The sequence below is a fragment of the Mustela nivalis genome (assembly GCF_964662115.1).
Source record: "Mustela nivalis genome assembly, chromosome: 13".
Classification (NCBI taxonomy): Eukaryota; Metazoa; Chordata; class Mammalia; order Carnivora; family Mustelidae; genus Mustela; species Mustela nivalis.
In genome coordinates, this window is record NC_139032.1 from 92,803,383 (window position 1) to 92,824,363 (window position 20,981).

Consider the following 20,981-nt stretch of genomic DNA (forward strand, 5'->3'; position numbering starts at 1 on the left):
ATCCGGGGACTCCAGGATCATGACCTGAGCCGAAGGCAGACGCTGCACAGACTGAGCCCCTAGGCGCCCCTCACTGGTCTTTTTAAGAGCTAGTTTTCAGGGAAACCTGGGGGCTCAGCGGGTTAAGCGCCTGCCTCCGGCTCAGGTCATGATCCCAGGGTTCTGGGATGGAGCCCTGCTCAGCGGGAAGCCTGCTGCTCCCTCTGCCCCTCCCCCTGCTTGTGCTCGCACTCTCTCTGTTGAATAAATGAAATCTTAAATTAAAAAAAAAAAAGGACTACTTTTCAGTCTTACTAATTCTATACTTTCTGATTTAATTACTTAATTAATTAAGTTTTTCTCTTTACCAACTCCCTCTTCTGCCTTTTGGTTTCTTCCATTTGTTTTTTACTTCTTTGGGCGTGATTTCCTCCCTCTCCGGCTGCATTCGGGCTTCCTGGGATTTGTGTGTCCCTCAGAAATGTTCTGCTTCCTTCTGACTCCAGAGCTGCTGTGCTGGCCTGCTTCTGCCTCCCTCGGAAATGACCCGCTATTTCTGTCCGGGTTCTCCTTGGCACTCAGGACTCAGCCCGCATGCTTCACTTCAGAAACACGCACTCCTCCCTTTTTCGCTGTTTCTTGGGCTTCATCGGACGTCACGTGAGGCTGTGGGTCTGCTCTGAGGTTCTTAGCCCGGCCGGCTTCCCGCCTTCCCCTGCGGTCTGCAGCACATGCGCGGAGACAGGCCTGGGCACTCGGAGAGACCGCGCTGCAGGGCCCTGGACAGCTGAGGGATCGTGTTGTATCTGACTTGCCGGTCCTGGCCCAGACAGACACCCACTTTGGAAGGGCCGCGTGTAGAAATGAGCTCAGGGACCGGCAGCAACACGTTCCTCCATTCGAAGCTGCAAGGCCAGGTGACCGGTGCTGGCTTGGGTCCGGGAGAGCAGAGGGGCGGTCGCTGCTGGCCCAGTGCCCACAGAGGAGGAAGCCCTTGACCATCACAGAGGTCTGGAGAGGTACGCTAAAATTTTCCCAGGGTTACAGTCCTAGCTCTGAACCTGAAAGGGCATGAATCGTGGGCCGCTTTCTGTCTGCACAGCTGCCTTCTGTGTCCTTCCGGCTTTCCTCCCGAAGCTTCCCTGGGGCGGCAGAGGTATGAGCGCCCGAGTCAATGATCCGCAACCTATGCAACGGCTGTGGCAGTGCGCTTCAGAGCTGTGGCTCACGACAGGCGCCTCCCCAAGGAACCCTCCATAGCCCTGAATCAGACGCAGCCCCAGTCGGGGCCAGGCCTCCAGAAGCTGGTCTCCAACACCAAGCATTTCCATCACACCAAGGTTATTTCTACTTCCTAAGAGAAAAATCTTATTTTCATTTTATTTTGTTCTTTGAACGTGTCTGTCGTTTAAAAAGAAAGGAAAAAAACCCCACACACTTCTTTGCATTGGGCTAAACCCAATTCCTGCCATGTCTTTGACATCTGTGCTCCAGAATGAACCACAACTATTACATCCCTTTAAAAATAAGTTCCAGCACTACGCTGACTGCTAGCTGAGTCACAGTCTTACCTTAGAAATGGCCTTTTCTGGACTCTTCCACTGACGGAGCAACTGTGGGACCCTCACGGTCCTGGCGGGCCTCCCCAGAGCGCTGACGCGGTCACCCTCCCTCAGGACAGCGGGCCGTCCGTCTGTGAAGGCCAGCTTCCGGTCGGCTGTGGGCTGCGCCACTCCAGACGTCTCAACACCTGCATGGAACAGATTTTAGCTCAGACAGAAGAAAGTTTTCTGCACAACATTTAAGCAGTTGAATTTCAGAGCTGGAAGAATCTTAGGCTCATTAATCATTTCAACCTTCAGGATGTCCGTTAAATAGAAAAACCTATCATTGAAACCTTCCTCAACATTGGTTTTCAACAAGGCGCCTGGTGGCTCAGTTCAGCAGGTTCAGCAGGTTCAGCATCTGCTTTCGGTTCAGGTCATGATCCCAGGGTCCTGGGATGGAGCCCCGCATCGGGCTCTCCGCTCAGCGGGGAGCTGCTTCCCCCCCGCACCTGCCTGCTTGTGGTCTCTGTCTGTCAAATAACTAAATAAAATTTTTTTAAAAAATGGTTTTAGACACTTATTCTGAGATAACTGGAGACAGATACACGCACTTGGGAGAGAGAAGAGCTGACCCATACGCGTTCTACGCGGCCCCGCAGGTGTCACGGCAGTCAACGTCACCGGCAGGGCCTGATGTGGATCCCGTCGCCACCCAGAGCACCTGCCCTTGGGCCCCCGCAGCATTGCCGGTTCACGGCGTTCATCTGTCAGTGGCCCCAGGTGGCCGCACATCTGTTCTCCATTTATAGAACTTGTCATTTAAGAAAGTTACATGAACGGAGTCAGAGTATGTGACCTCCCACCCTGCCACTCCCGAGGCCCGCGGGCCTTGTACTCGTCGTCCGCAGAGTGTCCTCCACACGGGGACGCAGCCTCTGCGGGACGTCGGGGGTGACAGAGGTGACACGGCCCAGAGCATCCCGTGACAGAAGTGACGGGGGTGGGCTGCCTCCACCCTCCTGTTAGGGAAATAAAGCCAGTCTAAGAGCAGATGCAGCAGATGCCGCAGCGTCACCCCAACTATGGGAGCACCAGGCAGGGAGTGCACAGGGAGGTGGGGACAGAGCCCTAGGGGAGGAAGGGTCGCCAGCTGGGGGCAGAGGGGACACGGAGGAGGTCACATCCTGGAGGTCAGGGCTGAGTGGGGAGGACGGGCCAGGCCCAGGGCCCCAGCCCAGGGGAGGCTGCTGGTGACCCTGACAAGCCTTTGGGTAGAGCAGCAGCAGGAAGGCCGCCTGGAGCTGGCTCAGGGGCCCCAGCATGATGGAAATAGGGCCAGGGCAGCCACCTGGAACAAGGTTCAACGGAGTGATGGCAGGAGCCAGCGGCCCCGCTCGCAGGTGTGTACCCAAGAGAACTGAGAACACGTCCGCACGGGACTCATACACAGATGTTCACAGAAGCATTTTTCATGGTAGCCAAAAAGTGGCTGTTGCCCATCGGTGGGTGAACGGGTACACAAAGCAGGGCCATCCCTGCAATGGAACGTTACTGGTCTTAAAAAGGAACAAAATTCTGATACAGGTTACAACACGAATGAACCTCAAAAAAAAGTGACGCTGAGCGAGAAGCCAGACGCAGAGTCGGTGTGCTGTGCGGGGCCGTTCACACCAACGCCCCAAAGCCGCAAGCCCGTAAAGACAGGACCAGCAGCTGCCAGGGGCTGGGGCAGCGGCGCCCGCGTCCAGCGACTGTGAGGAAGCACTCTAGAATCATCGGGTTTGGCTGCACAGCACTGCGCACACGGAAAAACAGTGACCTGCACCTCTGAGGACTGGATTTCCTGATACCCGAATTACACCTCAGTTCCTACAAAGTGCACAGTAAAAGTGCTAACACACTGAGAACCCTTGGAGGTGGCCCTGCGGCCCACGGGGGTAAAGAAATGGGGGGAGAGCTCGGGAAGGGGTTTAAGATGGACAGAATCACAGTATGTGGATAGGCTGACCCTAGTGAGCAGAAATGATGATGGGGTGGGGGAGGAGACAGATCTGTGGGTGTCGACGGAGGGGTCCCTTCCCGCTGCTGCCATTTTCTCTGGAAGCAGGCAGCCAGGCCCTGGACTGGGAGGCACGACAGGGCAGAGTGGGGGTGAGGACACGGGAGGAGGAAGGCCACCACAGGAGGAGGGAGTCGGTGGCACATGTTGAGGACGGAAGGAGACCCGGCACTTCGGCCGGGCTCCTGCAGCCCGATGAAGGGAATGGGACTGGAGCTGTGGGTGGTGAGCGGGTATCAGGTCGAAGGTGCGAGCTGCCGGGGTGGGCGGGGAGCGGGGGTTGCAGCTGTCAACACCGAGGAGCCCCAGGCGGGACCTGGGTGGGCCAGTGGGCTGAGAAGGGCCGAGCAGGGCTGCAGGACTGGCCCCGAGCAAATGTTGTCAGGAAGGTGCGGAGGATGGGCAGTGGGGAGTGGGAGGGATGCCCACATGGGGGGATTTGGGAAGGACAGGATCCCGCCCTGGGTACCCAGACACCTCCAGGCCAGCAGGTCAGGAAACCCAGGCCCCACTGGTGGGGAAGCAGGTCCTCAGAGCAGAGGCTCCCAGACATTTACTGAGGAAGCTGCCGTCTCGGGCATGCCACAGGCATGAGCCCTGACAGGTGCGCCAGGCCGGCACTCAGCACCCCTGTTCCTTAACTAAGGAAGCCTGCAGGGTCAGAGAGCTGGTCCCGGTGACACAGGGAGGACACGCGGCCAGAAGCGAGCGGAGTGGCTCCCAGGTCCCAGGACCCACAGGCCCACTGGAGAAGAAGGTGGCCAACAAAGAAGGCCAGCCAGGTGGCGATTACAGCTGAGCTCCGGACACCGCAAAGGACACAAGCCGCCCCTGCATGTTCCCAAGCGTAAATAAAAGGGCAGAGCCTGTCTCCGGGAGTGTTTCTGGGGCTGTGACGGCTCGTTTCACGTGTACCCTAGCAAAACCAGGGACCCACGTAGTTGGTCAAAAAATACAAAAACACACAAAATAAGTATTATTTATTGAATTGAGAGAGAGAGACACACGGCAAGAGCACGGTGGGGGGGACTGGAGGAATGGGGGGCAGAGCGAGGGGTGGCAGACTCCTGCTCAGCACGGAGCCCCAGGTGGGACTCGACCCCAGGACCCTGAGGTCACCACCTGCGGGGAAGTCAAGACTGAGCCCCCAGGCGCGGCAAGTCTTTTATGACATCAACCCATGCAACGGCAACTTGTCGGCAGCGGGCGACCCTTCCTACCACGGCACCGGGACTGGAGGTGAGGGCGGACGGGGGCGTGGAGGGCCTGAAGTCCCTACAGGAGGGACCGTATGCCCGACTCCAGGGCAGCAGGGCTCGTCCCCGGGTCTGGCCTGGGGACCCGCTCCCAGGCTGTCCACCTCTGCGCACCTGCTAGTGCACCTGCCGGGTCTGTTCTGCCGAGAGCCATGACCAGCACCGGCAGGACACGCACGCGGGGTGTCAGCGGGGAAGGCGGAGGCCGCGGTCACTCGGACCTCCAGGGAGGGCTCGGGCACGCGGCTCTCGGAGCTGCCACGCTCTCGCGGCAGGAGGTCCTCGGGGCCACCGCGGCTGCAGGGCACAGCCCGCACCGGGCGCCCACAGTCCTGCCGGCCTCGCCCTGCCCTGCCCGCCGGCGTCCCGGGGGCCCCGCGCCAGCCCCCCGCGGCCCGAGCCCCGGCAGTCGCTCACCTGAGCCCGCGGGGTCCGCCCGGAACCCTGGCCCGGCCTCGGCAGCAGCGGCAACGGCGGGCCCGGCCGGCCTTCCCCGACGCCCCGAGACCCGCACGGCCCGAGGCGCGGCGGGACGGGGACAGGCCACCTCCCGCAGCTCCCGGCGGAAGTCCCGTGGGGCGCGGCGGAAGCGGGGGAAGGGGCGGGTCCGGACGTCGCGGGGGCGGTCCCCGTGGGGGGCGTGGCCCGTGGGCGGGGCGGAGTCGGCTCGGGGGCGGGATCGCTCCGCCGCCAGGGGGCGCCGTGGGGCGGCAGGAGGCGGGGCGTACCTGCGGCTCGCGGAGTCCACGCGCTCCAACCCAGCGCCCCCTCGGTCGGGACCCCTTGCCGGCCTCGGAGGGGCGGGGGGCCCACATCCCCACGCGGGTCTCCGGGCCCTCGGCCCGCGGTGGTCCCGCCGGGCCCCTCAGGGGACCCGCACCGCCGTCGGCCTCGCCGGCCGCGCTCCGGCCCGGAAGCAGACACGGTCCGGCGGGTGTCCGCGCCGCCATGCCCTCTCGGGGAGACCTGGTGCGCGACTGGCACCGGGGCGTGCAGGCTGTGGCGCGCGGGGACTGGGGCTGCGCCCTCCGCCTCTTCTCGGGTGACCCGGAGCCGCCCGCCAGGATGTGCTTCAACGTGGGCTGCGTGCACCTGCTGGCCGGGGACCCGGAGGCCGCACTGCGGGTGAGCCAGGGGCCCGACTGCCCGGCCCCCGGGCTTGGTCGAAGAGACCCCACCCCTTGGGGAGTGGCTCTGGGGAACCTTACTTACCGTGCCGTAGACCCAGCCGCAGGGGTGGGCCCCGGGACCCTTCTTCCTGACATCTGGGGATGCCCCCCCCCCGCCGTGTTCTGCCTCAGTGGACACCGAAGGCAGGTAGGAGCTGTGCAGTCGGGGGACCTCACCCTGAACTCGGGGCAGGATGGGGGGAGCGGCCTCCCTCGCCGTCTCCTCCAGATGGTGACCCTGTGCCAGACTCTGTGGTCATGGGGAAGGACTGGGGTGCTGCTGGCTCAGGCGCTCATCGTGCTGATACCTAGAGATCGGCTGGAGGCCGGATCCTGCTTGCAAGGGGCTTGCTGCCTCCCAGGGTGTAGAGTTTAGAACGGGGACTTCATCAGACACCTGTGGCAATGGGAAGGAGATGAGGTCTCTCTGGCTGGTACCCAGACCCCAGATCTAAGTACTCACCTTTTTCCCAGTCTCTTCCCCAAAATAGAACCAGGAGTTCAAGAGTGCACGTGGGCGTGAACACACAGCTCCTCTGCTGAGAGGGCAGCACAGAACCACTCTCTTCCCTTCAAACACTTCGTGTTCTTTAAAGTGATGTACATTCCCCAGGTGCATACAAAAATGCAGTAGCCCCGGCTTATCTCCCGGGTCCCCAAATGCCTCCAAAAGAAGGAACCAGGATCCGGCAGTGTCTGAGGCGATCAGGCAGCTACCTGGAAAATGACACAAATGCAAAGAATTAGATGTTGTGGGAGAGCATCGACATCAGCATCTTGCAAAACTTGACCACAGGAGTGGGGGTGGGGGATACTGGGTAAAGGGTACCTGGGAGCTCCTCTGTCCTTTCTTGCGTCTGCATGTGAATCTACAGTTCTCAGTAACAATTTAAGTTTTACTTTTTTAAAGATTTTATTTATTTATTTGACAGAGACCACAAGCAGGCAGAGAGGCAGGCAGAGAGAGAGAGGGCGAAGCAGGCTCCCTGCGGAACAGAGAGCCTGATGCGGGGCTCGATCCCAGGACTCTGGAATCACAACCTGAGCTGAAGGCAGAGGCTTTAACCCACTGAGCCACCCAGGCGCCCCAACAATTTAAGTTTGAAAGTGTTATCCAAGAAAGGGAGTATGGTCACCAGACACCAGGTAGCTCAGCCAATAGTAAATATAAGGTCAATCCATTTATCACTTGTTCATAAACAGTGATTTTTTAAAATAAGATTTTATTTATTTATTTGACAGACAGAGATCACAAGCAGGCAGAGAGAGGAGGAAGCAGGCTCCCCGCTGAGCAGAGAGCCCCATGCGGAGCTCGATCCCAGGACCCTGAGATCATGACCTAAGCCGAAGGCAGAAGCTTTAACCCACTGAGCCACCCAGGCGCCCCTATAAACTGTGATTTAACTAGGGAGGGGACAGAGGTGGTGAGCAGAAGAATATGGTATTAAATCCTTGACCCTAAGAGAAGAGGGAAGACTGTTCAAAATCAACAAAATTAAGTAATAGCATGGGCACATTAGCCGGAAATATGGAGATTTCTAAAAGTAGGTTGAACGGCTACGATTAATAAAACTCTCTGAGGAGCAGGACAGGGTGAGCGGGGTGTAGCCAGGGCCGCAGTCTGTGGGTAGGAACCCTATGTGACCTTGACTTGGCTGCTCTGTGTGGTAGAGTAGCAAACAAATGGGTCTGTCTGGCACTGAGTGGCCCTCCATATCAGTGCCTCCGCGTGTACTTTCAACCTTAGGTCAATCCCAGCTCTGTAGGAACCCACCCGTTTGCCCAGATTTGTAAGACTGTGGTGCCCCTCCTGTCACCTGTGTTTAACTGATGGTCGACCGACTGCGTTTGAATGAAGTTAAGGGAAAAACTGTACTTCACACACATACTAAGACTTTTGTGTTCTTCTTCTAATACTTTTTAAAAGATTTTATTTATTGGGGCACCTGGGTGGCTCAGTGGGTTAAAGCCTCTGCCTTCAGCTCAGGTCATGATCCCAGGGTCCTGGGATAGAGCCCCACATCAGGCTCTCTACTCGGCGGGGAGCCTGCTTCCTCCTCTCTCTCTACCTGCCTCTCTGCCTACTTGTGATCTCTGTCAAATAAATAAATAAAATCTTAAAAAATATATTTATTTATTTATTTATTTATTTGATAGAGAACATGAGCAGGGGGGAAGAGACAGAGGAAGAGGGAGAAGCCCACTCCCCACTGAGCCTGACGGGGCTCGATCCCAGGACCCCAGGAACATGACCTGACCCGAAAGCAGATGCTTAACCAGCTCAACCCCCCAGGCACCCATCTTTCTGATTGTAATAGATAAGAAGTGTGTCATTCTGTATGAACGATCAGAAATAAGATTTTAAAAAGGCAAATATCTTAGCGTGATCTGTGCCCCACAGGTAACATTAGCGTGATCTGTGCCCCGCAGGTAACTTATCAATGTGCCGCCGTTTCGCCTCGTCCTCATGGCAGACAGGTTGCTGTGGGACAACAGCTCCCTGTGCCCTTTGCACTTCGGGGAATCGGGCTCATTCTGGTCGTGGCACCAAGGCAGACTGAATGGTGATGCAGGTGCCCAGGCACAAGCTCTGGGGGCCCCAGGACAAGGGCAGGAAACTTCTGTCTGCCGCTGGCTGTCTGGGGGGCCATGGAATTCCTTGGCCCCCGGCCACTGGTTATCTGCCTGGACTATGTCTGTGACACTGGAGTGATAGAACTGCAGACCTTGGCAATCTATGGGCATTTCTATCCCCAGGCACTTGACCAAGCGGTGACCAAGGACGCCTACATGGCTGTTGGCTTTTTCCAGCGAGGAGTGGCCAACTTCCAGCTGGAGCGGTGAGCACAGGGGTGCCTTGTTTCTTCTCGGACCGTCCTTTTTCTCTGCAAAGTCCATTCTTAGGCTCCTCCTCCCTCTCTCTCCCCACGGGTCACCTCTTCTTACCAACCCCCTTCTCTGCAGCCCCAGGGAAGCCTGGAGAGGGCACTGTGCTCGTGCTGGAGCAGGACACGGGCAGGGCCACATGAGGAGGCTTGTCTCTGTGCTGAGGCTCTGAGCGCTTTCATAGGCGTCCCTTCCTCTGTTCCTCACCATTTATTTTTTGCTGTAGGAGGGATGGTGTGACCCATTCTGCAAACGGAGAACCCGAGAGCAGGGCTGCAGGAAGGGTGTGTCCCAGGACACAGAGGTGGTTGGGATCCTCAGTGCTTGCCTGGGCTCTGCACTGTGGTCCTTCCCAGAGAAGGAAACATTCTGTGGGACAAGCTCATCTTGCCCCTGCCCCACCCAGCCCCCAGGACAAGCCCCACAGATGGCTCCATGCCCAGCAGGCCTACTCTGGGGGTCCCTGCTTGCGGGAGATGGGGAGTCCAGCGGGGGCTGAGGAGCTTCCGGCAGGTCTCTGCAGAGGGAGGCCCGCAGGGAACGGGAGTCCTGAGAAGCAGGAGGGAAGTGCCCAGGGCTCTCTGCACAACCAGGGCTGAAGACGGTCTGGGGTGTGAACAGGGGCTCTAGGCAGGGAGTCAGTTTCCAGAAGGCAGAGCTGGATCAGAGCTGGTGTCATCTCACACCTCAGACATGGTACCCTCTCCACCTCCCACAGTCACGTCTCTTGATGGATTCCTTGACCTGCTGGTTGGGACTTGAGTGCCTACTATGTGCTAGGATCTGGGTGGCCACCACTGCCCCCTAGCAGGTGTCCATGGAGCTGGGGGGGGTGGGGGGACAGGCTGGGGCAGGGCTTGGCCCTTTCCCTACAGCCGCTGAGGCCCCCGCCCACCCCCCACTGCCTGCAGGTTCCAGGAGGCCCTGACTGACTTCCGGCTGGCCTTGGCTCAGCTCAGGGGTAACACCGCCATCGACTACACGCAGCTGGGCCTGCGGTTCAAGCTGAAGGCCTGGGAGGTGAGCTCGCGCCACACTTGTGCAAGGAGCTGGCCTCCAAGGCAAGGAAACAGCTGGGGGCCCTGGGGGTGCTGTCTGGGGGCAGAAGGCCCAGGTGCCCCTTTAGGCCTCTCCCTCTGGGTCCCATTGTCTTGTTACTGTCACAGGCGGGGCCGTATTGACTGATATGCTCCCTCTGCCTGAGACGCCCCACTACCCCTACTGACCACACTTTCACCCCAAGGAAGCTTAGGGGCAGAAGAGGTGGGAGGCCATCGGGAGAAGGTCTGGCGAGGGTCCGAGTCAGCAGAGAGAGGCCGGTGGGGTCAGAAGGACCCACTTGCCTGTGGGCCCCCACCCTGGGCTCTCCGTGTGGCTGACACCAAGGGAGGGGGATCAAGAGGACACCCCCAGCACTCCCGGAAACATGCTGCGTTGGAGCCTTCTCCAAACCATCTGTACTGCAACCAACAGCTCGTGGGGAAGTCCCCGCGGGTGGGGTCCGCAGCCCCTCAGGTCCCCGGATCGGCCCAGTTCACAGAACAGTGCAGGGCGGGGCCTGGGGAGCGGGCCGGGCCGTGGCCCCCACCCAGCCGCGTGACCGCATCTCCAGAGGGTGGCCCCTGGCTCTGGGAGTGTGGTGGCCCCTGGCAGGCCATGGGGACAGACGCCGCGGGAAGAGCGGCTTGCTTTCTCTTGACAGAGGCCGAAGCGGCCGAGCACCCGCTGTCCCCGCAGCAGTGGAGGGGTCAGCGGGCCGGGGCGGCTTCCAGGGGCACCGGGCACCTTCGCTTCTGCCCCCAGCGCGTCCCGCCCGCGACGGCCTTAAGCCAGCCCGTCTTTTCTCGCTGGCGGGGGCGTGAGGGAGGGGACAGGACGGAGAAAAGGCTCCGGGGACAGCACCCCGAGCAGGGCCCTGAGCAGGGCCGCACGCGTGGAAGGGGCCGCAAAAGGGGTCAGGCCGGATGCGGAAAGGGGGTGAGGCGGGCGGGGAGGACCGTCGCAGAGCGCGCACCTCTGCCCCCGACGTAGGGGGCCGAGAAGCGCCGGAGCGACGAGCCGCTCCAGCGGGGGCCTGGGCAGTGAGGCTGCCCGCAGAGCCCGCCCCGCGTGACGGCCGCCTGCCGCCGCCGAGCCGGGCAGCCTCCGCTTCAGCCGGGGCTCCCCGAGGGCCCCGAGGTGGGGGCAGTGCTTGAGGCGCAGCGGGTCCCGAGAGCGGGCTGGGGGCGGGGCCAGGGGCGGGGAGGGGGCGGGACTGGAAGGAGGTTCGAGAAGGGTTGGGGGCGGGGCCAGGAGCGGGGGGGCTGGGGGCGGGGCCAGGGACGGTCGGGGCGGGGGCGGGACTGGAAGGAGGTTCGAGAAGGGTTGGGGGCGGGGCCAGGGACGGTCGGGGCGGGGGCGGGACTGGAAGGAGGTGCAGGAGGGTTTGGGGGCGGGGCCAGGTCGTGGGGCTGGGGGCGGAGGCAGCAGTAGGACCTGGCGTGGGACTGGGGACGTCGCCTGGTTTGGAATCCGGATCAGAGGCAGGCGAGGGGTGGAGGACAGAGGGGGAGGTTGAGGCCTGAAGCGCTGATGTAGGGCTGGGACCAGGGGTGCGGCCGGTGGAGGGGAGCTAAGTGAGGCTGTCATCGCCCACCTCCCTCCCAGGTGCTCTTCAACGTGGGGGCCGCACAGTGCCGGCTGGGACTCTGGGCTGAGGCCACCCGCAGCCTAGAGGAAGCCCTCTCGAAGGGGCCGGAGGGGGCCGGCGATGACCTGCACACCGCCCTGGGCCAGCTGCAGGTGAGGGGGGCAGGGGAGAGCAGGCCGCCCCACCTGTGAGCGCTGTTGGGCGCGAAGCCCACAGTTCCCGGGATCCCATCTGCACAGGCTCCCAAGACCCAGTCCACCCGATGAAGGAATTTCTAGAGGGAGGTTCCCCGTGTGCCCGGGTGTGGGGGCTGGGGAGGGACTTCCCAGGTCCCCTGAGAAGTGGGTGGAGGGTCCCTGAGGCCACAGCCCTGGTCAGATGCTCAGGTCTGCCTTGGCCGGAATCCCTCCAGAAGCAGGTCCCCCTGCAGCCTCGGCAGGTCCCCAGGGGTGAGGTCTTTCGGCCCCACAGGCGGCACCTGGAGCATCTGGAACCAGTGGATTTCCTGGGCAAGGCCAAGGTAAGGGGGTGGCCTCTCACCTCCTGCGGCAGCCAGCAGGCACCGAGCTCACGGGGGTACCCGCGGTGTGGTCTGTATCGTTACAAGGGCTTCGGTGGGCGGGAGGAGAGGGGGCCCGGGGCCACCCCCCAAACGGCAGAGTGCCTGAGCTTCCTGAGCCCTGTCTCCAAGTGGAGCTCACCGATCCTGGCCTCTCGGACCGGGAGGCAGAGCCCCCAGTGGAGGCGGGCTGCGGGCGAGGGAGCTCATGGCTTTCGGCAGTGCTCCCCGACTCCCTCCACCTCAGCCACACTCTTCTGGCCTCAGTTTCTCCCTGTGCTTTTCTGTCTCTTTGTCTCCCTGCATTTGTGCTCCAGAGAGTGAGATCCCAGTGAGGGCTGAGGTCGACTGGCCAGGGCCAGGCAGCACCACCCAAATCACAGAACACTGGGGAGCAGGGCTGGGGTTCAAGGAAGTGACTCCAGGGCTCACAAAGGAAAGTTCACCTGGGTTCCAAGCTGGTGGCCCTTGTGTTAGCCTCAGCACCCACCGAGGTCACCAAGGGCCCACGTGCTGGTGTGACCAGGTACAGGGCTGGTGAGGTCATGTGCCCCAAACACCTGGGCTTTGCAGACATGGCTGGCAGGGGCCGGGCGGCTCTGAGCTGCGCGCATCTGTGAGTTTAGAGTCTGTTTGTCACAGTACAAACTTCTAAGAAGTAAAGACATTAAAAAAAAAAGTTGTATTAAAAATAAGTTAAAAGGCACGTGGGTGGCTCAGGCGGTTATGTGGCTGCCTTCTGCTTGGGCCAGGATCCCAGGGTCCTGAATTGAGTCCCACATCGGGCTCCTCACCCAGCAAGGGAGCCTGCTTCTGCCTCTGCCTCTCCCCTTGCTTGTGTTTATGCGCACACTTTTTCTTTCTCTCCGAGAAATACACAAATAAAATCTTCAAAATAAAATTTAAAATTGTCAGCACAGGGATTTTCCTTGATGAGATGCATTTTTTCTGCCTTCCAGCACCCACTGTGGTGGTCTGACAGCCCTCGGTCAGGTGTGGGCAGCCCCCCTAGTCCCCGGCAGATGGGACCCTCAGGAGTGTGGTGTGGGCAGCAGGCGCTGGGAGCGGGCATCGCAGGGCCCCTAGCTCAGCTGTCACTCTGCTGTCCCTCACCAGGTGGTCTCCGCTGCCATCCCCGACGACGAACATGAGGTCAGCCAGCCTCAGCAGCCCCAGGTGGGCGGGTCGTCTCCCAGCCAGCCCAGACTTGTCACCTGTCATCTGCAGGCCTGGGCATTTCAGACCTTTGTCCTGGGAAGGGAGGGAGCTACCCTGAGCTCTCAGGGGCCCCCAACATCCCTCTGATCTGAAGTTGGGAGTGACAGGCCTGTTGAGTGTGAGAGTCTCACCCGGGGAAGGCAGTGCCGGGGCTCCCTGCCCTGGCGCTGCCCCTGGGGACCTGCCTCCTGAGAGAGCGCGCTGTTCTGTGCCCACAGGTTCGGGGTGCGGATGCCGAAGGCAGACCTGGAGCCGCCCCACGGTAGGAAGGAGCGGGTCTCCTCTCCGCGTGCGTGTTTCTCTGGTTGGGGCAGGAGTAAGGCCTGCATCGTGGCCCCTGAGGCCACGGAAGAGCCTCTCTCAGCCCTCCCCGCACCCCCTCTGTCCAGAGGCCCTAGGTTTAGTCTGTCTGGAGCCTGTCCTGCTGCAGGATGAAGAGCCCGGTGCCCCCTTCCCACAGAACCGTCACTCAGGCCTCGGTGGGCACCAGAGGGGAGTTGAGACATCAGGTCGTCACGACCCCACACAGCTCAGAACCGAGGGGCTCAAGGAGGGGGCTGCTGGGTTGTGGGTCGGCATTGCCAGACCAGACCCTTCCAGGTGGGGCCATCCCAGCTCAACGTCACACAGGGTGTGGGGACATCGAGCAGACCCCCACCCAGGGCCACGGCCCCTCATCTCCACACTCGGGGTTCCTCTCAGGCTGTGTTGGGAGGGAACAAGCACAAGCTGGGCCAGTCCTGACAATGAGGGCTCCCCCTGCCCCCCAGGGCCAGAGACTTCGGCCCCTGCAGAACGGCCAGCCCCTGCGGTCCCAGGATGCCTCCTGAGGCAGAGACAGAGGTCGGCTCGGGACGGGGGGTACCGGTGAGTGAGTGGGTGGGTGAGTGAGCCCAGGCCCGGTGTTGGGGGGGGGGGTGCGGGGGCCACAGTGCTGGCAGGACACCCCCATCGGGCAGTATGGGCTCCAGGCCTGTGGGGACTTGGTTCCTGCCCGGAACGCACTCCCATCCAGCCTGGACTTACGGCTTCCTGCTGACCAGCTGATTCCCCGGCCACACACCTCACCACTGGGTCTGCTGCAGCAAGCCCCAGACCGGGGAAAGCTGCCTGGACCTCAGGGGCCCCCACCCCTGGCCCCCGCTCCCAGCCTGTGACTTTTCCTGCAGAGGCCCCGTGTGGAGCAGGTCGGCACACAGGTTCCTCCAGGTAAGGACCCCCTGAGCCGCACGTGGTAGGCAGAGGCCGTGGTGGTGGGAGTCCTGGGCGGGCATCTGGGGAGCTGGGAGCAGCCTCTTCGCCCCCGAGGGAGGCAGCTGGCTACCTTGGGCCTCCGAGCCGGGGTGTGGGCCACCTGAGCCCCTGCTCTGTCACCCTCCACAGGGCTACCAGTGGCCGGGGAGCCAGACTCCCGCCCTTCAGAGGATCCCTTGGGTGCTGGGGTAAGAGGCACAGGCCTTTATGTCACCCCCACTTTTCAGGGATTCGGGGTCCAGAGACTAGGCCCTGGGGACCCCAGCCCCTCCCACCCTCGTGGCTCAAAGGCCACCCCAGCCGGTCTTTGGGCATGCAGAGCTGGGGCTTCATGGGCGAACACTGCCTTGCTGCTTTGCCCCAGGGAGCGGCCATGGAGGAACCTGCGTCCTTGGTGACCGTCACTGCACAGTGTGCCTTCACCCTGGCCCTGAGGGTCCCGAGAGGAGTGGACCTGGCCGGCCTGCGGGGCCTGCTGAGCCAAGCCCTCGGTCGCCAGGCCCAGCGTGCGCAGCTCAGGTGAGCAGGCCGGCCAGGGGCAGCCCTGCAGGCGTCAGAGGTCAGCGCCCGCCAGGAGCACGCCCCGCCCACTCGATGCCACTCTGAGGAGTCTCTTTGCAGTTACCAAGACCCCAGCAACAAGGGGCGCTGGGTCCCCCTCCCCGGGGAGGAGGCACTGCAGAGGGCCTGGCGGGACGCGGCGGCCGGCGCTGGGGCTCTGCAGCTTCAGTGCCGGGTGAGCCTCCGGAGGACGTGGGTGGCCGGGGGGTGGCACGAGGGACCCCAGGGCCCTTCTGCAGCCCTGCCCACCCTGCGCCCCCTCCTCCAGCCACAGGGAGCAGGCGGCCGAGCTGCCCTCTACCAGGTGGTGGCCCAGCACAGCTACTGTGCCCGGGGGCCCGAGGACCTGGCCCTGCAGCGGGGGGACGTCGTGGACGTGCTGTGTGAAGGTCAGTGGGCCGCTGGGGCGTGAGGAGATGGTGTGAGCTCACACTGCCTGACGCACTCTGAGGGACCCTGACCCCCTCATGCACAGTGGACCAGGCCTGGCTGGAGGGTCACTGTGGTGGCCACGTCGGCATCTTCCCCAAGTGCTTTGTGGTCCCGGCTGGACAGGACGTGTGAGGAGCCCAACACCCCGCGCGGAGGCCCAGTGAAGAAATCAGCTGTGCCATGGCAAGGAGGGTTTTAATAAAGCCGTCTCCCCCGCCCCACGAAGGTGTGTTCTGTAATCTGGGCTTGTCCACCCGGCTGGCTTCCAGGGTAGGGGTGGGGCCGCCACTCCAGGAGGAGCTACGGAGTCCGGAGACTGTCCCTCAGGCCGGGGAACAGCAGGGGTCCCGCCAGCTCTGCTGCTCCTAGACCTCCCACGGCCGGCCTGGGAGCCCTCTTGTTCCCACAGTCACTCCCGGTTCCGGGCTTGAGCAGCCTCACGTCCCACAACACCCCAGATCGCAAGCCCTGAGTGCTGCGGGGCCCTGTGTCCCAGCGTTTGTGCAGGAGGTCGCCTGCCGTCCTGGGAAGCGCGGTGGAGAAGGGAACCTGGGCCAGGATGCGGAGGCCACAATACAACCCGCTTGGCCAGAATGACCCTGAGGGCTGGGTGGGGCCATCTGACCACGGGGCCAGAGCCCACGACACAGGGAGACCCAGCAGGGCTCATGGGAAGGCTCTGGCCCATGCAGCCGTCCAGGCTGGGGCAGCCCCCTACCCCCGCGCCCCACCAATGCCAGGGGGCAGCCCAGCTCAGCCCCGGGGCCAGAGGCGGTGGACGGCGGTGGCTCCGAGGGTAGCCACGACAGTCAGCACGGCGAAGACGACTCCAGCCGCCCAGACGCCGTAGCTCTCTGCCCGCCAGCGGGCGGGCAGCTGAGCTGGGATCGTGCTGGTCAGGTTCAGCGTGTAGCCCAGCGTCCAGCCGATATCCATGCCGCCCAACTGTGGGACAGGCAGACCGGTCAGGGCTGTGGCCGCTGCCCCAGAGTCCCCAACCGCCCTCCTTGCCTTGTGTCGGATGGCCTCACCCCGGGAGGTGGTCACCTGCTTCCGGAACTCAATGCTGGACCAGGTGTCCTCCCTGAACCCATAGCCCTCGAGCAGCAGCGTGAGTATGTACAGGCCCGAGGCACAGTAATCACGAAGCCAGTGGTCCTGCCCGGGCGAGCTTGCCTCTACCTGGGGGCCCGGTAGGCGAGGAGCCAGGTGACACCCCCTCTCCCGGCCCACTAGAGGCAGGTCCCACCCAAGGATGGGCCCCTGGGTCCCCTGCCTGGGTCTTCCCTTCCCTGGGCATCCCCCAGCCCTGCTGGCCACACCCCGCGGAGTGCGGTCCTGCCAAGGCCCTGCCTGCGGAGGTCGGTGCCTGGGGCAGCGGCAGCCCAGAGTGCTGGGCAGCGCTGGTGGGGACGGGTGGTCCCAGGACCCATCCACCTGCTTCCAGGGCCTCTGGCAGAACTCCCAGACAGTGGCGTTGACGGTGGCCAGCGGCTGCTTGGAGGTGACGTTCAGGAAGTGGAAGGTGTAGTAGAAGTTGGAGAAGGCCTGGGGGTGGGGAAGGAAGCTGGGTGTGCCTGCCCCGGGGCGACACCTGGGTCTGCTGGGGTCAGAGGAGCCCCAGCACCAACCAGGCAAAGTGTCTGCCCCCCCCCACCTGGAGACCCAGAGTACCCCACCCATCCAGGGCTCGCCCTAGGCCTGCCTGGCATCAGGCCTCTGGGGCTCCAGCAGGGGGCTGGGGGCCCGGGGAGGACAGTGTAGAGGGCTCCCACTCACGTAGAACTGGCCCCGCACGGGGGGCTGGTAGACCCCATTGAAGGCACAGTGTCCTCGGCCCTCGCAGCTGGAGAAGTTGAAGAGGCCCCGGATAGCAGAGACGCAGGCCCCGGGGTTCCCTGTTCCCTCCACAGTGAGGTTCCAGGCCAGGCCTGGGGGGGGTGTGGTGTGGACACAGGGTGACTCATATAGGGTTGCTGGGGACAGCGTGGCCCAGTAGCCACTGTGGTAGCACGGATGGCGGATCAGGGGGCCGGGGCTGCTCTGCAGGAGGACAGGGAGGGGGCCTTGAGCCCAGCCCAGGGCCACAGGCATCTCACCGCCCCTCTTCCTCCTCTGGGGGCCCAGCTGACCTGCAGCAGCTGAGCCAGGAGCCTGGTCAGCATCTGGTCACGCCCGAAACAGAGGTAGCTGTGGGTGTAGACGCTGTGCTCAGAGCCGTAGAGGCGGAAGGTGGCCTGGGTGCTCTTGTCCAGTATGGGGCCTCCGGGCACAAAGGTGATCTGGGTGGAGGCCCCACCCATGTCCAGGGCGCCCACCAGGGGCCCCTCCAGAGGCCGGATCCATTCTCCAGAGAAGGAATACTGAGGACAGACAGGCAGCACCGAGTCCTGAAAACAGCCTCTTGGACCCCCAGCCCCTCGTCACCCAGCCCCCACCGCAGGCTGCCCGTGGCACCTTGACCAGCCTGCCCAGGATGTAGTTGATGGTAATCCAACCTAAGGCACCTTCATCCCGTCCAGCCAGGATCTCAGCACCCCAGAAGTCCAGGGGAGACCGGCCCAGGACCCGACTGATCGCCGCCAGGATGTCTCCCGCCTGGGAGCTGTTCTTCTGGCTGGGCAGAAAGGGCCGGCTGCTGAAGCTGGCGGGACACCTGCAGCCCGCCTCCCTGCCACCGGCCCTCGGTGTCCACACCGCCATACTCCCAGCCGCTCCTCCTGGACGTGCCCCCAGCTGGCCCACCTCACCTGAGCAGCCTCATGCCAGCTGTGGCCCCAAGGAACACGGGCGTTTCCCAACGCTGAGCCTCCGGGACCAGCGCCAGCGCCGCCTCCAGGCAGTCCTCCAGGCTCTCGCCAGCCTGGGCAGGATCCAAGGCGTAGGAGGAGATTCCAGGCCCTGAAACACAGCATCTCAGGACGCGGCTCCAGGCCTGAGGGCCGGCTGGGCTGGGAGGGCCCGTGGCGCAGAGGACCATGTCCCCCCAGGAGATACGAGCATGCCCTCGCCACTGGGACCTTTGAGTGGGATCTTGTTCGGAAAACAGGTTTCTGCCGATGTAATTAAGTTAAGGATCTTGAGATGAGCTCAACCTGGATTCCTTGGGTGAGCCCTAAACTCGATGGTCCTGGTCCTTCGTGAGAGAGGAGAGAAGGTGTTGAGACTCTCGAGGAAGAAGGCTGCCCAGCACCGGAGTGAGAGGTTGGGGTGACGGGACCGCGAGCCCGGGAATGCCTGGAGCCTCCGGAATATGAAGAGGCAGCAAGGGCTGTGCAGGCACACACAGACCCTGGTCCAGGACCTCCTTGGTCAGCTGGGCCACCTGGGGTAAGTCATTCAACCACTCTGAGCCGCTTTTCCTTTAGGCCGATTGGCTGATATGCTAAGGGTTTAAGTGTTGCCCCCACCTCACTCCAGCCCGAGGCGCCCCCAGAGCCGTGCCGGCGGGGACTCCGACCCAGCCCTCCCACCGCGGACCTAGCTGCCGACTGACCTTTCACCTGGCAGGCCAGGGCCTGGCTGACCACACCTGTGTTATTCTGCTTGTCTGCCGGCCACTGGTACACAAAGACGGACGTGTGGGAGGACCCAGCGTCAAACACGACCCCAAACTGAGGGTGACAGCAAGGTCAGGAGGGCGTGGGCCGGCCAGCATCCGCCCAGCCCCGCCTCCCCCTGCTCAGGGCCTGGCGCCTACCTTGATCTCTGCAGGCAAGAGGACACTGGTGGCCTCCACCAGGACGAGAATGAGCGTGGTGAGGCCTGAGGCCACCGCAGCCCCCTGCAGGGCCACCAGGACCCGCTTCTTCCAGGTCAGCCCCATGAGGGGCCAGCACCTGCAGGGGGGCAGCAGGGGGCACCCAGACTCCCTGGTTGCAGACACGGCCACCTGGAGAGGCGCCCAGTCCTCGCTAGGACACTGAACTCCCTGCTGGGTCAGGGGGCAGGGCTGCAGACCACACACTAGGAGCCAGGCCTGCCCAGGGGACCGTGGGCTGCAGAGGGGCCGGGGCCCAGGAAGGCAGCAGGGCTAGCCCGAGACATACAGAGCTAGTGGCGATGGGGCCCAGAGGAGCCCCGTCCCCATGCCGCATCGGGGACCGGCGCAGCTACGCCCCACCTCCTCCTCCCGGCAGCCCTGCTCCCCTGCCCTCCCAGGAAAAGGAGCCCCTGCCTGGCAGGTCAGATCCCGACTGAAGTCGGGGAACCCAGAACCCTCCCTTGGCCGCCGGCCTGCCGCCCGCTCTGTGGCTCAGGGCACTGTGTTCCCTCTGGGAGCGCCGAGGGCAGGCCTGAGCCGTGGGGACAGGTGACCAGCTGCATGGCTGCTTCCTGCCAGGCCACCTCACGTGGGCTCTAGAGAGTGAGGTCGGCAGGGCCCCGAAAGCACATTTTCTTGATGCAAAAGGATCTGAGATCATGGGGTTCTTAACAAAGACACCGGTTTTTATTTGAAAACCCAACCTCTTTCTCTAATCTGATTTTATGCTGGCTCCAGACAGGCTCTGGGCAGCGGGCCGAGGCAGAGCTGGGAGCGCAGGCCACGCAGGGTCCCCGTAGGGCCTGCTGCAGGCCTCAAACGTCCCCGAACAGGGCCGCACCTGCAACAGTGCGGAGCCTCCGCGCCGCGGCCCACGGGAGACTGCGCCCCGCAGCCCACTGGCAGCCTCACAAACACACACGCGCTCTGGGACAGGCTGTGGGGCTCGGGCCCCACTCCGAGGCTGGGAGGCAGCAACTCAGAGGGTTGGTGACCTGTCTGAGCCAGTCAGTCCCGCCCTGAGGGGCCCCAGCCTATGCCCCCAACCAGCACCCAGGGCACGGCAGGGCTCAGAACACTGGAACCCCACCCCATGACCCCATCTCCAAGGAATATAGTACTGTGAGACCCCCAGCCTGGGCCCCCAGTGGGTGGTCAAGGAGGGTGGGCACACTCTCCATGGTTAGAACACCCCCCCCAGACCAGGACTGGTCAGCACCCCCCAGACCAGGACAGCCCCTCCCTGACCAGGACAGCCCCCCCAGATCAGGACAGCCCCCCCAGACTAAGAGCGGCCCCTCACCTGGGCTGCCGGGCAGCCGGCGGCAGCAAGGAGAGAGCTGGACTGCGGTCGCTCAGGCGCCTGCCAGGTGTTTTCCTTCCTTTTCTTCCCCCTCAGCTAGTCACCACCCACCTCCACCTGGACCTCACCGGGCAGGTGACGGAGTCTGGGCAAGGGATCCCCTGTGAGCCGGTCCTGCCCACCCCCAGTTCACAGACGGCCAACTGCGGTTCAGGGGGTGTCGAGCTCAGGCCCCTGCCGGGGAGCCACCCCCTACTGCCTAGGGTCGCGCTCTGCGCCTCCCCCACCCGGGGTCATCCCCTCCCCTGTGGCCCCATGTGGAGTGCCCAGGTGGGCCCCCACCCTCCCAAAAGCTAAGCAGACTTT

The 20,981-nt window shown here is 62.9% G+C and overlaps 3 protein-coding genes across 15 annotated transcripts in view; 1 reads left to right on the forward strand and 2 right to left on the reverse strand.

Moving 5' to 3' along the window:
- The window catches only part of EXD3 (exonuclease 3'-5' domain containing 3), a 78,421-nt gene extending 72,983 nt beyond the window's left edge, over positions 1-5,438 (reverse strand). For all 6 annotated transcript variants that reach the window (XM_082696411.1, XM_082696409.1, XM_082696410.1 and 3 more), the window contains exons 1-2: positions 5,259-5,438; positions 1,551-1,729 (exon numbers count right to left, since the gene is read on the reverse strand). The gene's annotated coding sequence lies outside the window, so the exon portion shown is untranslated. The remainder of the gene's footprint in view (positions 1-1,550; positions 1,730-5,258) is intronic.
- A 90-nt stretch (positions 5,439-5,528) lies between these two features.
- On the forward strand, positions 5,529-15,770 carry NOXA1 (NADPH oxidase activator 1). 5 transcript variants are annotated; one of them, XM_082696449.1, is made up of 14 exons: positions 5,529-5,966; positions 8,768-8,850; positions 9,808-9,916; positions 11,543-11,677; positions 11,956-12,045; positions 13,201-13,260; positions 13,521-13,564; positions 14,073-14,169; positions 14,472-14,511; positions 14,686-14,744; positions 14,921-15,075; positions 15,178-15,292; positions 15,386-15,506; positions 15,593-15,770. In XM_082696449.1, exons 1-14 carry the CDS (start codon positions 5,790-5,792, stop codon positions 15,679-15,681), a joined length of 1,374 nt encoding a protein of 457 aa, XP_082552575.1. In that variant the 5' UTR covers positions 5,529-5,789; the 3' UTR covers positions 15,682-15,770. The 5 variants fall into 5 exon arrangements, with proteins under 5 accessions (XP_082552575.1, XP_082552576.1, XP_082552577.1 ...); XM_082696448.1 differs by having other exon boundaries at positions 5,530-5,966; positions 11,938-12,045; XM_082696450.1 differs by lacking the exon at positions 15,178-15,292 and having other exon boundaries at positions 11,938-12,045.
- A 123-nt stretch (positions 15,771-15,893) lies between these two features.
- Positions 15,894-20,981, reverse strand: ENTPD8 (ectonucleoside triphosphate diphosphohydrolase 8). Of its 4 annotated transcripts, none has more exons than XM_082696437.1 (10): positions 20,616-20,981; positions 19,250-19,388; positions 19,046-19,163; positions 18,300-18,450; positions 18,007-18,166; positions 17,682-17,912; positions 17,329-17,592; positions 16,987-17,097; positions 16,581-16,731; positions 15,894-16,494 (listed from the first exon to the last, which is right to left on the reverse strand). In XM_082696437.1, the coding sequence occupies exons 2-10, from the start codon at positions 19,373-19,375 to the stop codon at positions 15,959-15,961; spliced, it is 1,848 nt and encodes a 615-aa protein (XP_082552563.1). In that variant the 5' UTR covers positions 19,376-19,388; positions 20,616-20,981; the 3' UTR covers positions 15,894-15,958. The 4 variants fall into 4 exon arrangements, with proteins under 4 accessions (XP_082552563.1, XP_082552564.1, XP_082552565.1 ...); XM_082696438.1 differs by having other exon boundaries at positions 19,250-19,441; XM_082696440.1 differs by lacking the exon at positions 20,616-20,981 and having other exon boundaries at positions 16,154-16,494; positions 16,597-16,731; positions 19,250-19,744.